This window comes from Gadus chalcogrammus, chromosome 10 (genome assembly GCF_026213295.1).
Source record: "Gadus chalcogrammus isolate NIFS_2021 chromosome 10, NIFS_Gcha_1.0, whole genome shotgun sequence".
Classification (NCBI taxonomy): domain Eukaryota; kingdom Metazoa; phylum Chordata; class Actinopteri; order Gadiformes; family Gadidae; genus Gadus; species Gadus chalcogrammus.
In genome coordinates, this window is record NC_079421.1 from 19542358 (window position 1) to 19555874 (window position 13517).

A 13517-nucleotide genomic window follows, 5' to 3' on the forward strand; every position below is an offset into this window, starting at 1 on the left:
GAGCAATGAGCGGGAGGGACGTTTGGTTTGGATGACGCGCCTCAATCTACAGACCTTTTGTGGCCTTTTTATGAATTATCGTTTTCTTCTTCTTTTTGAGATATAATCAGCTATCTGTAATTGAGACAATCCGTAAGTAGAATCACAGACTCAATGAAGGGGTTATTTAACTCTGTATTTATTGCAGGGCAGCCTGTGTACTCACAAGTCTGCTCATTTGCAAAGTGAGAAGCCTTCGTGGCTGCGGTGTCCATGGGGAAGTGCGTTGCTAGTGTGTACAGGAAAATATTGGCGTTCATACCAGCAACCTGGAAGTCACTAACTTCACTGTGTGCCGGGAGGTCGATGAAGTTTGGCTGTTCCCCTTTTTTTTTTTTAATTGTGCGTTTAACGTTCACCATCATTCTTATAAGGTTAGCGCTTATAACCTCCGTACTAAAGAACACGCACAATACAAACAAACAGGAATCGCCAAGGCGCTGTCACTTGTAGAGACGTCCCCGTAGACGTTCATCATTCCGAGTTCAATGCTTGTTACCGTCTGCTTCTGAATCCACAAGGTGGAAGGAGGATGCTCTTGTTTTTTTTCATCACAGTTAGATTTGTTTGCACAGTGTTTTGCTGTTGGAGTCAAATGGGGGTGGTGTTCACACTCAGACACTGAGGGATCCTGGACCTGCAGCCACTGCAACGGCTTGAGACTCGTCCCTTAACGTCCTACGGGTTCAAGAGTCAAAGCTTCACTCTTTTCTTCAAGGTTTTTCTTTTAAGTGCCTGGTTGTGTTGTGTTGTCTTCCGACCCCTTCCTCTTCTGTTGACGAGCAATAGAAATGATTTTTGAAGCTGAATGATTGGTACAAGTCGACGTGAGCAGAGTGACATTACTGGTACATCCAATGACGAGATAAATAATTCACTGACCAAGAGGGGGAAAGGTGGTATGGTCTAAAGGACCCCGGAGACTGCACTCTGAGCCTTGACCATGCCACACAGTGAGCATTGTAGCCGTCTGAAGGATTTGCCTGATTAAAAACAAGAAAAAAACAATGACCAAAATCAAGTTCTTTTTTTTTTTCAACATCTTAAATCAAGTTTATTTGAATTGTTTTCTACTTCGATTCGTTTGGAGATTTTCTGTGTATTAGGATAGTTACTGAAAACACTACTTTATGCAAGAGGTTCACCCTGAACTGTCCTTTTGATAAAAAGAGCATTTGCATTTTTTTTCCCAGATTTTGATTTACACATTATGATCCTATATCAACGACATTAAACAGTTGATTGACATTTGCCAATGGCCTGTGTTATTTGTTTTCTCTCCTTCATTTATCTACAAAAATAACGATATAAAACCATTGAATTGACACTTTACAAATCAAATGTGTGAAGTTTTAATGTGCTGTCTTTGGTTTGTATTGTTTAACAAGATTTGTGGTGATTGCATAGCTAGATGGATGGACAACACAGCAGGTACAGCATGTAGTGGAGCAGCTGGACTGTTCATTGTTGGATCCAAGGAGGTTGTTTTTTATTGTTGAAGCCACCTCCTGTTTCAAGTGGCACCAAGGTGTCCTTGACTGTGACGCGTAACAGCCTGGTTGCTTTGCATGGTCACCAACCAATGCAATAGCTATAACCTACATAAGACATTCATGAATGGATGGCTTAAATGAATGGATGTTATGCATGGGTATCGCTCTTTATCCTGGAGACTGAATTCCGTTTGTCCAGCATATATCATGTACACTCCAAAGATCCATAGATAAAAAAAAATACATAATTTGATTTCAATCAATTTATCAGCACAATTATACATTACATGATAAATGTGATCTAATTCATGTGGTGCAGTATAGACAACAGGGATGTATAGTAGACACACCATTCTGACTCATAACTCATCTTACAAAAGCAGCCCATGGTGTTTAAACAAGAGCTGCATCTTTACAACTTCCATGAGTTGCAGTAAATCCTGCTTTTATGGTTAATGTGCCCATTAAAGAGTAAAGGCAATCTGAGACGTCAAGACAAATGACAGCTTCTGAGTGCCATCTGCAATCTCTAGCTTCACAAACTCAATTATTCATAATGCATTTATGAAGTCCGCTGAGACTGCGCTGTCATTCCTGTTCAAACTAGCGGAGAAAGACAACATAAAGGGACAAGCATCTTTTTGGATGACAATGGCCTCACACGTGGCTTCTGTGTTTACACTGCCACCTGCCGGTGAAAAAATATTACGATTTAGAAACCCTTTTAGATACACATTATGTCCCCTATATGATGGCAATCAAACAACCCACGATATGGCTATGAGAAGCATCCTGAATTTATTACTGTTTCAAAATTATCTTTCGGGGCAACAGAGCAATTTATATCAATATGATATTACAAGTCTGTAGGGCATTCCTTTATTTTCCCGAACCCCCGAGACCCTCATGTCAGACCATGCACCCTGCGGTTACAGGTCGCATGTGAACAGTTCATGCAATAGCCTGCAGCAGTGCTCTGTCACCCCAGGGGGGGCGAGGCATATCAGAGGGGCTGGAGGTTGATGAGGAGCACGTTCTCCCCTCGTATAAACAGCTGGTTGATGTGGCGCGTGTGGACCTTGCCGTAAGGATGGGGGGCCTTCCCCTGAGCCTTGGTGCCCCCAGCACCACCGGCCTTTGCCTCCGTGGCTCCAGGCTTCGCCTCTGAGAACCGGCTGGTGCGCCTTGATAGCCGCTGCTGGTCCGTGCTGCACCCACCGCCAGGTTGGGGGGGTTGAACGCTCTTCCCCTTGCCTTTACCTGTTCTCGACGACTCCTCGGAGCTCTCCTGGAGTTTGAGCTTCTCAAAGAGCTGCGGAGGAAGACATAGTGGGTCACCGTCACTTTAGTGTGAAAAATACATAATGGAAAAACTGGTACAACTACTGTCAGATTTTGTACCTTACATGCATTCATTCAAGCTCAGTTCAGTCAATGGTATTTGGATTGCATTAAATACATGACGGATGGATAATAGTATTAATATACATTTCCTTATCACCGTGGCTTAGGTTGGACAGTGGGGTTACCTACCCGTGTAATTGTCAGTGCTTTTTCGTGATACAAGGCTTCTCCAAGTAGTGGGTCTCTGTACGTCTCGTCTACGTCCACCATCGCCTGGCGACAGGAGTGAAAGCAAAACAGTCAAAACAACAACTCCCAGCTAGGTCAACTGTGTGTGTGTGTGTGTGTGTGTGTGTGTGTGTGTGTGTGTGTGTGTGTGTGTGTGTGTGTGTGTGTGTGTGTGTGTGTGTGTGTGTGTGTGTGTGTGTGTGTGTGTGTGTGTGTGTGTGTGTGTGTGTGTGTGTGTTTACCAGGTTCCAGAACTTGTCAAAGGCTACCACAAAGCCAGAACACAATCCACGGAGCCCCTTGAAGCTCCTGATGTGAACTTTGACACGTATCCTCTCTTCGACACAGCGGTACAGCTCACCCAATGGGCTCCCCTTGTTAACTAGAAAGAAAAGCTACAAGTCAAAGCCTAACTCAAGTTTCAAAGAGTGATATCTTAAAACATTGGGCAGGTGTAGTAAAACCTACGTTGCATCCTTGAGACAACATTTTTGTGGGTCTTCTGTTTCCGCCGTGGAGGGGCACTGGTCTCCCCTACTTTCGGCACGTTACACACCATGAGGTCCTTCAGCCTCTTGATGCGCTCAGGATCCACCACCCCTTCCATCGCCTTCCGCAGCTTTTTCTCAACATTCTCGGGCTTGGCCCTCCCGCTGCCACCTTTCAGAAAGCTTTCGTATGCGGAGACATTGTTGAAACACTTTATGTTTGGGAACGGAAGAGTTACTGTTGGAGAGTATAGGGCCAGCAATGGGTCAAAAGTATCGGAACAAATGTCCAATTTGACACTGTCCTCCTCTTCCGTGTTGCCACGCAAATGCGACTCTTCTTTACGTGTAGGGTGTGTAGTTGGATTTGATGTCGATGCTTCTTCCCTGTCATCATATTCAGCGGTGTTTGTTTTTTTTCTTTCCCTTTCCTCCATGTTTTGAATAACTGGTCACGGGCAAGCGGGGCATGCTGGGTAGGCTAACCTTTATGTCAGCTCAGGCTCACATTGGTTGCTGTTACAATTCCAATTCTTACCACACAAGGGCGCTATAGTACAATGTATGACCTGTATGTTGCGTTCTGCATTACACAGTTTTCAAATATTGTACACATGACATTCAATGAATACATTTAGCAAACGAGTTAACGATTTTATATTTCTTTATTGTTCTGTATTACGTGAGGTATTTAAAGATAACTAAATTAACAGGGCAATTGTTATTCCGGAACCTCTGTTACTGGGAAGGTGGGTTTACGAGCCGCATTTCTGTGACGAACGTATACAACATGTGAGTTTCGTACTGTGAAAATATTTAGAAAATCATCATAATGATCAAAACGCCTATTTAATATATCCACTATGTCATTCAATAAGGTCTAAACCTACATTTATAAGGTGAGCGACAATTATTAGGAAATCCTTGTGTTACATTACATGTATTTGTGAAAGTCTCTATATCTTTGTATCTTTGGTAGTAGGCTATAAATGCAGATTCTCAATACGAGGGTATTGAGTGGATGCATGAAGACGTTGGTTCGTTCATTGAACCATTCCTCCAGAGCCATGGCGAAAAGCAAGTTCGAGTATGTCCGTCAGTTCGAGACAGACGACACCTGTCTGCGAAACTGCTACATTGTTGTACGACTGGATGGGCGCAACTTTCACAAGTAGGCCAAGTCATTTCTATTCAACGCGCCATTCACAGACACCACTGGTTAATAAAAAAAAATTAACTCGTTACTACAGGGTGTTTTCATGTCCATTGAAATGCTTCTGTTATACATGTTGCACTGTGTTCCAGGTTTTCAGAAAAACACAACTTTGCTAAACCCAATGACAACCGGGCACTGGGACTGATGACACGCAGTGCCCAGTCTGTCATGGAGGAGCTGGAGGACGTTGTCATCGCCTATGGACAAAGTGACGAGTTTAGCTTTGTGTTCAAGAGAACCTCCACCTGGTTCAAGAGGAGAGCAAGGTAGGATTTATCCACAGTATTCTGGACCATGGTGATTATAATGTGTGTGTGTATAGGGTTAAGGTTACATGCTTCGGAGGAAGCAACCGTTTCAGTTACATGGGTTAAGTAGGGAGAGAGAGGAAGGGATTCCTGAACTGGCTCGGTATGGTGTGGCATTCTAGTGTGGCTGGGATAGCATTTCCATTAACCCAGTTTTTTTTTTGTTATTGCCTACCATAAAATCGGATTGATTTCATATTTTATATGCTTGAGTTTTTTCAGACGGACAGCGACCCACAATAATATCCGCAATGATGATCTCAGTAATTGGACGTTAAATCTATATAATAGTTTATAGAGAGACGATTTATTATGCTCATTAGTTCTGTTTACACATTGGAAAATGTTTCACAGATATTTCCCAGAGTGCCACACGGTGTGGTTGATCTTAGAAATGTGCATTGAATATCGTTATCAGTGATCTATCTAATAGAGTGAAATATTGTCTAATGTCCAGTCTTTACAGCAGGACTAATCCAGTCTTTACAGCCGGACTAATCCGAAAACAACAAGCTATTTGGTCTTTGCAATAGAATATCGTCAAACCAACATCACCACGTGCTTCTATTAAACCTGCACTACCCTTTTTAATTAGTCTTATATGGATATAGGAACGAACAAACAATAAAGAATCAAGCTGTTGAGAACTCTAGCCATACTCTTTGTGCATTGTCTTATGTGTCTCATACAGAAGAACATACAGTTTATTGTATTTTTATAACGGCACCCTGGGCTGGTGTCACTGAAGCCCACCTGGAGACGGGCTCACTCTGGTCCGACCTCAGAGAAGATCCATCTCGCGGTACGGCTTGGCGTGTTTAAACTGGATGTTGCAACACGAATCAGCACAGCATTGTACAGTTCGGTAAGGCCAAAAGTGCCAATGGAAAAACGCCATTAGTCGTCTCGCTCCGGAGACTTACCGGAAGTAAGAGAACAGATATCTCGTTTTGGAAGACGACATGCAGTGAAATAGGGCTGGGACGACGCGTCGACGTAATCGACGACGTCGACGCATAAATTACGTCGACGCGAAAAATGCGCGTCGATTTAAAAAAAAAAAAAAAAAAAAAAAAAAAAAAGATGGGCGGTGCCGGGGCGTAGTTGCAACGCGAGTGGCTCCTCAGACTTTCATAAGTGCAAGGCGCCAAAAAAGGAGATGCCTTTCCATTCTAGCAACACGGCAATTCACCAGCACCTGAAGAGGCGCCACCCGGTAGCAGCTGCAGATGACCGAGCACCGTAGAATTCTAAGAATGCATTACTTTGCACTTTTATATTGGAATTTAAAGGCAATAAACATGTATTGAAATGTTAAGGAATTCATATTTTATCATTCAGATATGTAAATCAACATGTATAAATTGCTATTAGTCAATTAATGGGGAGATAATCGAGAATCGAATCGAATCGAAATCGAATCGGACTGAAAAAATGAATCGTTAGATGAATCGATGCATCGAAAAAATAATCGCTAGATTAATCGTTTAAAAAATAATCGTTTATCCCAGCCCTACAGTGAAAGTCATGCCCTTCGCTCAGCCTTTGATCCCGGTGTGGAAATGTGTGAAGGAAACTAACAATGTGTGTGTTCTTTGATTTTGGACAGTAAACTGATGACCCACGTGGCCTCCCAGTTCTCCTCTTCGTACGTCTTCTACTGGAAGGAGTATTTTGCCGAGCAGCCCCTTCTCTATCCCCCCGGGTTCGACGGACGAGTGGTCCTATATCCCAGCAACCGCAACCTGAGAGACTACCTCAGCTGGAGACAAGCAGACTGTAAGCATACGCCATCGCCTAGGAATGAGCTTTAAGGGCACTATCTCTGCTTGTTGATTCAAGTAAGAAGTGCTTTGTCAGCTGTGTTGACTGACGGGCCTTACTTTTACCTCATCAGTCTGACAGCCAATCAGGTTCAGGAAACTAATGTGGGAATATCCTTGATTGAAGAAGAGGTTGAAACAACAAGGAATTTCATGTATAAATGTATGTGTCAGCTAATTTATAAAAAAAATGCAATCATAATAGCTATAACTGGACTTACACTTATTGACACAAGGTATCCCCCAGTGTTTATGGAAACACTGGAAAAGATTCTGCGTTACCACTGTAAGCTTGAGAAATGTCAATGATTTGGTCAATATTTCTCTAATGTCTATCCTTGTATTGTACAATTATTCTTATTTTTACTGATGTGGACCTACTGTACGTGTCTGAAACAAAGTTGAATTGATAATATAATAAAAGCTGAAAGAAATGAAACAGTTGACAAAAGTTTTGGTACCGCAAAATACAATTGCAGTAATTGAATACATAATCGACATCTTATTGTACAACTAAAAGTACATCACAGATGGAATGACTGCTTCCTTGTCTAAACTCTTGAACTGTTGTCTATTCTAGGTCACGTAAATAACTTGTATAACACATCGTTTTGGACATTGATACAAAAAGGGGGACTTACAACGATCCAAGCAGAAGAGCGCCTGAAGGTGAGAGAGGAAACATCTCGGTTTGTGTCATTTTGTTTGTCCGTATAATTATCAGGCCTCACATCTCTGTTACTGAATGTAACTTTAACTTGAAGTCCTCAAACATGTTATTTTAAAGTCTCTGTGTGCAGGCATGTATTTTCGTTATTATTATTATATAATATAAGTTATTGGCACTCATTAGATAAGTGCTAGGTTCACAGAATGAATTGATTAAGATAACTTCAGGATGTCACAAGTTAACATCGATGCTCCGAAACCTGCTGCCACCTTGAGTTACGTGTCCAATTACATCAGCCTCATGAACGCCAACCTGCAATCACAAACCGTCACTCTCCACCACTGTGCATAATACACGACATTACACCGTTCAGGTGCCCATGCACACGTTGAGGAACTTTTGAAATATCCTGCTGCAGGGAACATTAGCTGCGGACAAGAATGAGATCCTGTTCTCTGACTTCGGCATCAACTACAACAACGAGCCGATGCTGCTCCGAAAAGGGACCACCCTGATCTGGGAGAAGGTGAGTCCCAGCTTCTATTGACATCCAGTAGATACCGATTCATTGATTATTTGTTCTCGTATTTTGGGTCAAATGAATGCGAAACACCCAATCGATTTTTTCTTTTTTTCTAATTCTAAACGCCATATCCTGTCGTCTTATCTTGTTAGCGAGACGAGGCGGTGACCAAAATGGTGAAGCTCCCCAACGAAGAGGAGCGGAAGGAGGTAACGGTGACCCGAGGCAGGAAGAGGGTGTGCCCCCACCACTGTGACGTCATCGGGGACCAGTTCTGGGAGGAGCACCCGGACATTCTGGAAAGAGACGACTGTTGAACCTAACCGCCCGACGTGGGAGAATATGACTCCAGGGTTCTAAACGAGATGGACTTGATGTGCCCCTGGACTAACGGGAGTCAAGTGACTCGGCAAATCATGTATTGCATCTCCTAATGTGGCAAGTTCACAAAGCATCGAATGGCGAATGTTTCATGATGAGGTTACGCTAGTTTTATTTATGATGTTCATCCTTCCCATGACATTTATTTAATAAACGGTTTTGTTATAATAAGCCATTTCCAGGCTTATTTTTAACATTTCATTTTTTATATATTCGGTAGTACGAGTTTCCTGTGCTATCTGTGAGCGTCATCTGCTCAGATCTCTCTTAACAAACACAACTCTGTCACTCATATCCACGCATCTGAAAATACACAATCATTTGATACCATGAATGGCATCTAGAGGGTATTTCCACCCCTGTCTTGGCTTGAGCTGTCAAACTCCTTAAACATGATATCTACAGTATGCAATGCGTTTTTTACTCTGCGTGGCGGTGTTTATGAATATCAGATGGCATCTGGGGATTAATCTTCATAGTAGACAATAACTAGGAAAATAACCACTATATTCTACAATATTATTACTCAGTGAACATAATTGGACGTAGTAGGTTTATTCTTGTGAAGTCTGCTCACCAATTAACCCATTCGGTCGCCCACCCTTTACAGAAGCCCAGATTGAGCGGTCGGCCAGGCACTGGTTCTAAGAATACCACACACGCCTACTGTATCAATGACGCCTGGGACATATTTAACACGCTTATAACTATCTAGTCGGGGCGTGTACTGGAAAAACCCAGCATGGTTCAGATACTGTAGCTACTGTACTTCTGTATTAAAGTATATCAAGGACATCCAACCATCATTTCAAACCAAGGACGTGGCTTTTGAAAAGTCAATGATTATTTTGTTTATTTGTTACCAAATGACAAATAATGACTCACTGCAAGTACGTGATATTGGGTATATCTGGTGATGGGGATATAAATGAGCGGAACTAACGCGCCCGATCTGTTTCATCTTATCGTCTCGCTGCCGACTGCCGTGTCCACTCTCATCTCGTCGCCTCGCCTCTGCTTCCCTCGTCTGTAACGTGGTCGGCGTGGGAGGGGAGTGGTTGTTTGAATGAATATGAGAATCGCACGCCTCGAGCATCTTAAAAGCAACGAGCGGCGAAGCGACGCGCAATGTCCAAGGAGACGCATTTCAACTAAAGCGTTTTGCATGTTTTTTTTTGTTTTGACTCAATGTGCTGCAAAATATAATATTTACACACACACAGGTTTATTTTAGAATGAGTCCAGAAGTGCGTCCTGTGCGCTTTGATGTGTGTTTAGATTGTGTGCTGTCTACCTTGTGTCTGATAGTTGTTCTACAGTGTGGTGTTGTGTCTGCTGCTTCTGGACGCGATGCTTACAGCGGTGAGTGAGAGATATTTTATTACCAACGGCGATTTTTATTCGATTCTGCTGAAATTGCCTTTGTTTATTATTGATTACAATTGGGAAAATGAATTGCTTTTGCGTTTTCCATCCAGTTCAAACGCAAGGTCCAGCGCGTTTTAATTCCGTTGCTCCCTTATTTGATTAAAAAACGGATTCAATCCTCGACAACCCTTATCGATTATGTTACTTTTGCAATGTTTCTGTTTTGATGTAAGCCTATTGATGAATCTCATTGATTCTGTACTATTTTCAAAATTACTAATTAGACGAATAATTTAAAGCGAATAAGGTATGGTGCCCGTCTGACCGTGTGTGTTTGTGAGCAGAGCGGGGTAAGCAGTCGCTCCTGGGAAGCCACCTGGACCAAGTAGAGAGTTATGAGGTTACCTATCCCAGATGGCTCAATCCCGTTAGGAACAGAAGATCGTCCAGACAGCAGGTCAGACCCATCATCTCATCCCATTTTCGGTGTAGTTCCTATAGAAACAAAACTTGTGTGTGTGTGTGTGTGTGTGTGTGTGTGTGTGTGTGTGTGTGTGTGTGTGTGTGTGTGTGTGTGTGTGTGTGTGTGTGTGTGGTTATAACAGATATGTGTCCTATTGTGCTTCTCATTGGTGGTCCCAGTTTCCCTCAAAGGCAGAGGTTTTCATAACAGCTGAAGGACAGGAGCTGAGATTACAACTGGAAAAGAATGAGTAAGTTTCCAGATCTCTTTTCTTTCTTCTATTTAATCATTGTATCTTTTTGTACGTTATCATCTGCATAGTGGTACTGCCTTTTGTACGATGTTGTAGGACAGCCTTCAACTCAACCAGAGGCAAAAGGCTGGCCGTCTATTTTGAGGCGTATCTCAGACATAAACTTGTGCTCCAGGCAGCCTATCGATGAGACTCTCAAGTCTCTTTGTAGTCTGCGGCACTTAAGAGCTTTGGCTGCACTCTGCAGCTCCATTTGTTTGGAGCAGATGTGGGCCTGCTGTCACACCAAAACACGGCACCTTCGGGTGCTAGGGCCCCAGAGGACAGTCGGAAGGTAGGACGAAGGTGGGTGGTGGGCCTGAGGAAGGTAGGAAAGAGGGATGGCCAGGGAGGGTGTGGGGTGGGGGTGGGTGGGTGGGGGGGGGGCAGAAAGATGACACCCGATCTTTGTTCTTTGCCGTGGGCAAACAGGAAACCAGATTATCTCCCGTCTGCTCTTAACTTCCTGCTATCTGTTGGGCCAGATTGTGTGCCTGATGGACGATGGGGTTGTGGGTTCACTGGGGGTGAAGGGGGGATGGGGAGGGTTTGGCGAGATGTCCGTGGTGCCTCAGCGTCTCCTTCTAAAACAACAACAATAACAACCAGAAAGCTATTAACGGTATGGCTTCGGTGATGTCTCATTTACGGCAATGTTCTCTTTCCCGCTACACGCACACAAACAGACCAACACACACATACACACACTCACATAAATGTATTCATGCATACATACATACAAACATACATAACTACTTACATACATACACAGACACACAGACACACAGACACACAGACAGACAAGCTCATCTGTAAACAGAGCATGACTCCGCTGTGTCTGACTGACCGTGACACTGATAGTCCCCCGTAGTCTAGTGACCCCCCACTGAGATACATACCAGAGGGGCTTGTGTGTGTGTGTGTGTGTGTGTGTGTGTGTGTGTGTGTGTGTGTGTGTGTGTGTGTGTGTGTGTGTGTGTGTGTGTGTGTGTGTGTGTGTGTGTGTGTGTGTGTGTGTGTGTGTGTGTGTATGGTGTACACGTGTGTGTGCGTGGTTGTATGTGATTATATAGGTGTGTTTGAGAGAGGGGAAAGATAATGTTAGTCTAGAAGTGTAATGGTTCATATTAGTATATTATATCGGGTTTCTTCTAACGCGAAATGGCGGTTGTTTCTTCATGTTCCTGTTGATTCAATGCCTTCAGTAATGCGTGTTTCTTGACTGATTGCCAGCAGGCCTTTTAACTTCACATCTGATATATTGCAGATTTATTGGAATGGTAGCATTTACTGAGAAGTGTAGAATAGATAAATAAAATGATCACAGTTCACAAAACAATCCATTATAGCAAGGCAAACTAATCGATATAATGCGCCCCATTTGGACTCAAACTTTTATTTGGACCTTACATTTCAGGTCCATAATCCTTACATGAGATGTGGACACACTATATACCGTGTCAGAGAGCATGACCAGAGGGTATCGATCTGCTAACCCCTGAATAAATAAACTCTGTAAATATTGTATGTTCAGTGTTCTTGGATACTCTTGGTCCACTGTGAGGCTTCCACCGTGAGAAACGATCAAACGAGCACGCTCAATGGAAGAGTTCACATGGCTCGGTTTCACCTTAAACAGCTACGAGGATGGGAAACATGAGCCCGGATCAAAGTGTTGTTGCGTATGGGTTTCCTCAGGTCAGGAGAGTGCGGGTCGTGATCTGGTGTAGGAATGGAAGAACGTTTGTTTATTCAACCCCACCTGGATTGAAGGCAGAGGTTCCGACCTCAAGCCCCTCACCTCCACCACCTCCACCAGATGCCTGTGTGAACCCTTCGCTAGAGTGAACCGTTAACCCTTTTGTGGCTCAGGGCGTGTCATGGTTCCCCTCCCTGACTGTGGGCAGAGAAACCAAGAGAACTCGTCATGAAAGCATGTGGTGTGTGTGTGTGTGTGTGTGTGTGTGTGTGTGTGCGTGTGCGTGTGTGTGTGTGTGTGCGTGTGCGTGTGTGTCTCTGGCATAGAACCCAGATACTGGGTGATGCAGAGAGAAACTTTCTTTTGAAAGAAAATGTACTTAATATATATTTGTTTTCTTTATAGCCATTCTCTGTCCATGCCCCTCAGTCTCTCTTTCTTACTCTCTCTTACCCCATCTCCCCGTCATTCGGTGCATCCTCTCTCCTTCACTATGAATCACCAAACTGAATTACAGACAAACGTTAGAGCCAGCCACCGCTATGACCGAGTCTTCCAACGTCAGTGGTGGGTGCTGTGTGAAGGACATTTTTTGAGCGTGTGTGTGTCTATGTGTGTGTGTGTGTGTGTGTGTGTATGGTGTGTGCATGCATGGCTCCTGGTCGTTTTGTGTCAGTCTTCACAAGCTTTTATCCTAATGAAAGGCTGCCTTGCGACACAAGGAGAGAGGGAGGGGAGGTGGCTCGGTGAGGAGGCAGGCAGAGCTGGGGGGAAAGAGAGGCAGGGAGACAGTGAGAGAGAGGGAGACAGGACTGAGGAAAGACTGGCAGAGAGACAGCGAGAGAGAGGGAGACAGGACTGAGGAAAGACTGGCTGAGAGACAGGACTGAGGGAAGACTGGCAGAGAGACAGTGAGAGAGAGGGAGACAGGACTGAGGAAAGACTGGCTGAGAGACAGGACTGAGGGAAGACTGGCAGAGAGACAGCGAGAGAGAGGGAGACAGGACTGAGGAAAGACTGGCTGAGAGAGAGGGACAGAACTGAGGGCAGAGTGACAGGGAGACGAACGGAGTGTGCCGACAGCCCAGGTCAATCCGGTTCAGAACGGGGGGGGGGGGGGGGGGGGGGGGCGTTCACGCTGGGTGGCGGTGATATCTTGACCCCAGTTCCCCTCCCCCTCAC

At 44.1% G+C, this 13517-nt stretch overlaps 3 protein-coding genes across 6 annotated transcripts in view; 2 read left to right on the forward strand and 1 right to left on the reverse strand.

Annotated features, from left to right (window-relative positions):
* Positions 1-1099: 1099 nt before the first annotated feature.
* Positions 1100-4075, reverse strand: lsm11 (LSM11, U7 small nuclear RNA associated). The gene is made up of 4 exons (XM_056600263.1): positions 3573-4075; positions 3347-3486; positions 3066-3149; positions 1100-2844 (listed from the first exon to the last, which is right to left on the reverse strand). The coding sequence occupies exons 1-4, from the start codon at positions 4027-4029 to the stop codon at positions 2536-2538; spliced, it is 990 nt and encodes a 329-aa protein (XP_056456238.1). The 5' UTR covers positions 4030-4075; the 3' UTR covers positions 1100-2535.
* Positions 4076-4276: 201 nt separating this feature from the next.
* Positions 4277-8719, forward strand: thg1l (tRNA-histidine guanylyltransferase 1-like). Of its 4 annotated transcripts, none has more exons than XM_056600266.1 (7): positions 4277-4384; positions 4572-4763; positions 4898-5074; positions 6726-6895; positions 7520-7608; positions 8028-8135; positions 8285-8718. In XM_056600266.1, exons 2-7 carry the CDS (start codon positions 4582-4584, stop codon positions 8447-8449), a joined length of 891 nt encoding a protein of 296 aa, XP_056456241.1. In that variant the 5' UTR covers positions 4277-4384; positions 4572-4581; the 3' UTR covers positions 8450-8718. The 4 variants fall into 4 exon arrangements, with proteins under 4 accessions (XP_056456241.1, XP_056456240.1, XP_056456242.1 ...); XM_056600265.1 differs by having other exon boundaries at positions 4315-4384; positions 4575-4763; XM_056600267.1 differs by having other exon boundaries at positions 4368-4491; positions 8285-8719.
* Positions 8720-8857: 138 nt separating this feature from the next.
* adam19b (ADAM metallopeptidase domain 19b) overlaps positions 8858-13517 on the forward strand; it is a 22535-nt gene continuing 17875 nt past the window's right edge. Inside the window, exons 1-3 of the mRNA XM_056600132.1 lie at positions 8858-9875; positions 10226-10338; positions 10524-10594. Coding sequence (XP_056456107.1) covers positions 9749-9875; positions 10226-10338; positions 10524-10594 — 311 coding nt within the window. The 5' untranslated portion in view covers positions 8858-9748. The remainder of the gene's footprint in view (positions 9876-10225; positions 10339-10523; positions 10595-13517) is intronic.

Coding starts and splice junctions, on each gene's coding strand:
- thg1l (XM_056600266.1), top strand. CDS start 4,582: ATGCAGATTCTCAATACGAGGGTATTGAGTGGATGCATGAAGACGTTG. Junction 4,764..4,897: donor GATGGGCGCAACTTTCACAA/GTAGGCCAAGTC, acceptor ACTGTGTTCCAG/GTTTTCAGAAAAACACAACT. Junction 7,609..8,027: donor AAGCAGAAGAGCGCCTGAAG/GTGAGAGAGGAA, acceptor ATCCTGCTGCAG/GGAACATTAGCTGCGGACAA.
- lsm11 (XM_056600263.1), bottom strand. CDS start 4,029: ATGGAGGAAAGGGAAAGAAAAAAAACAAACACCGCTGAATATGATGAC. Junction 3,487..3,572: donor TGTTGTCTCAAGGATGCAAC/GTAGGTTTTACT, acceptor TTTTCTTTCTAG/TTAACAAGGGGAGCCCATTG. Junction 3,150..3,346: donor TTGACAAGTTCTGGAACCTG/GTAAACACACAC, acceptor TCCTGTCGCCAG/GCGATGGTGGACGTAGACGA.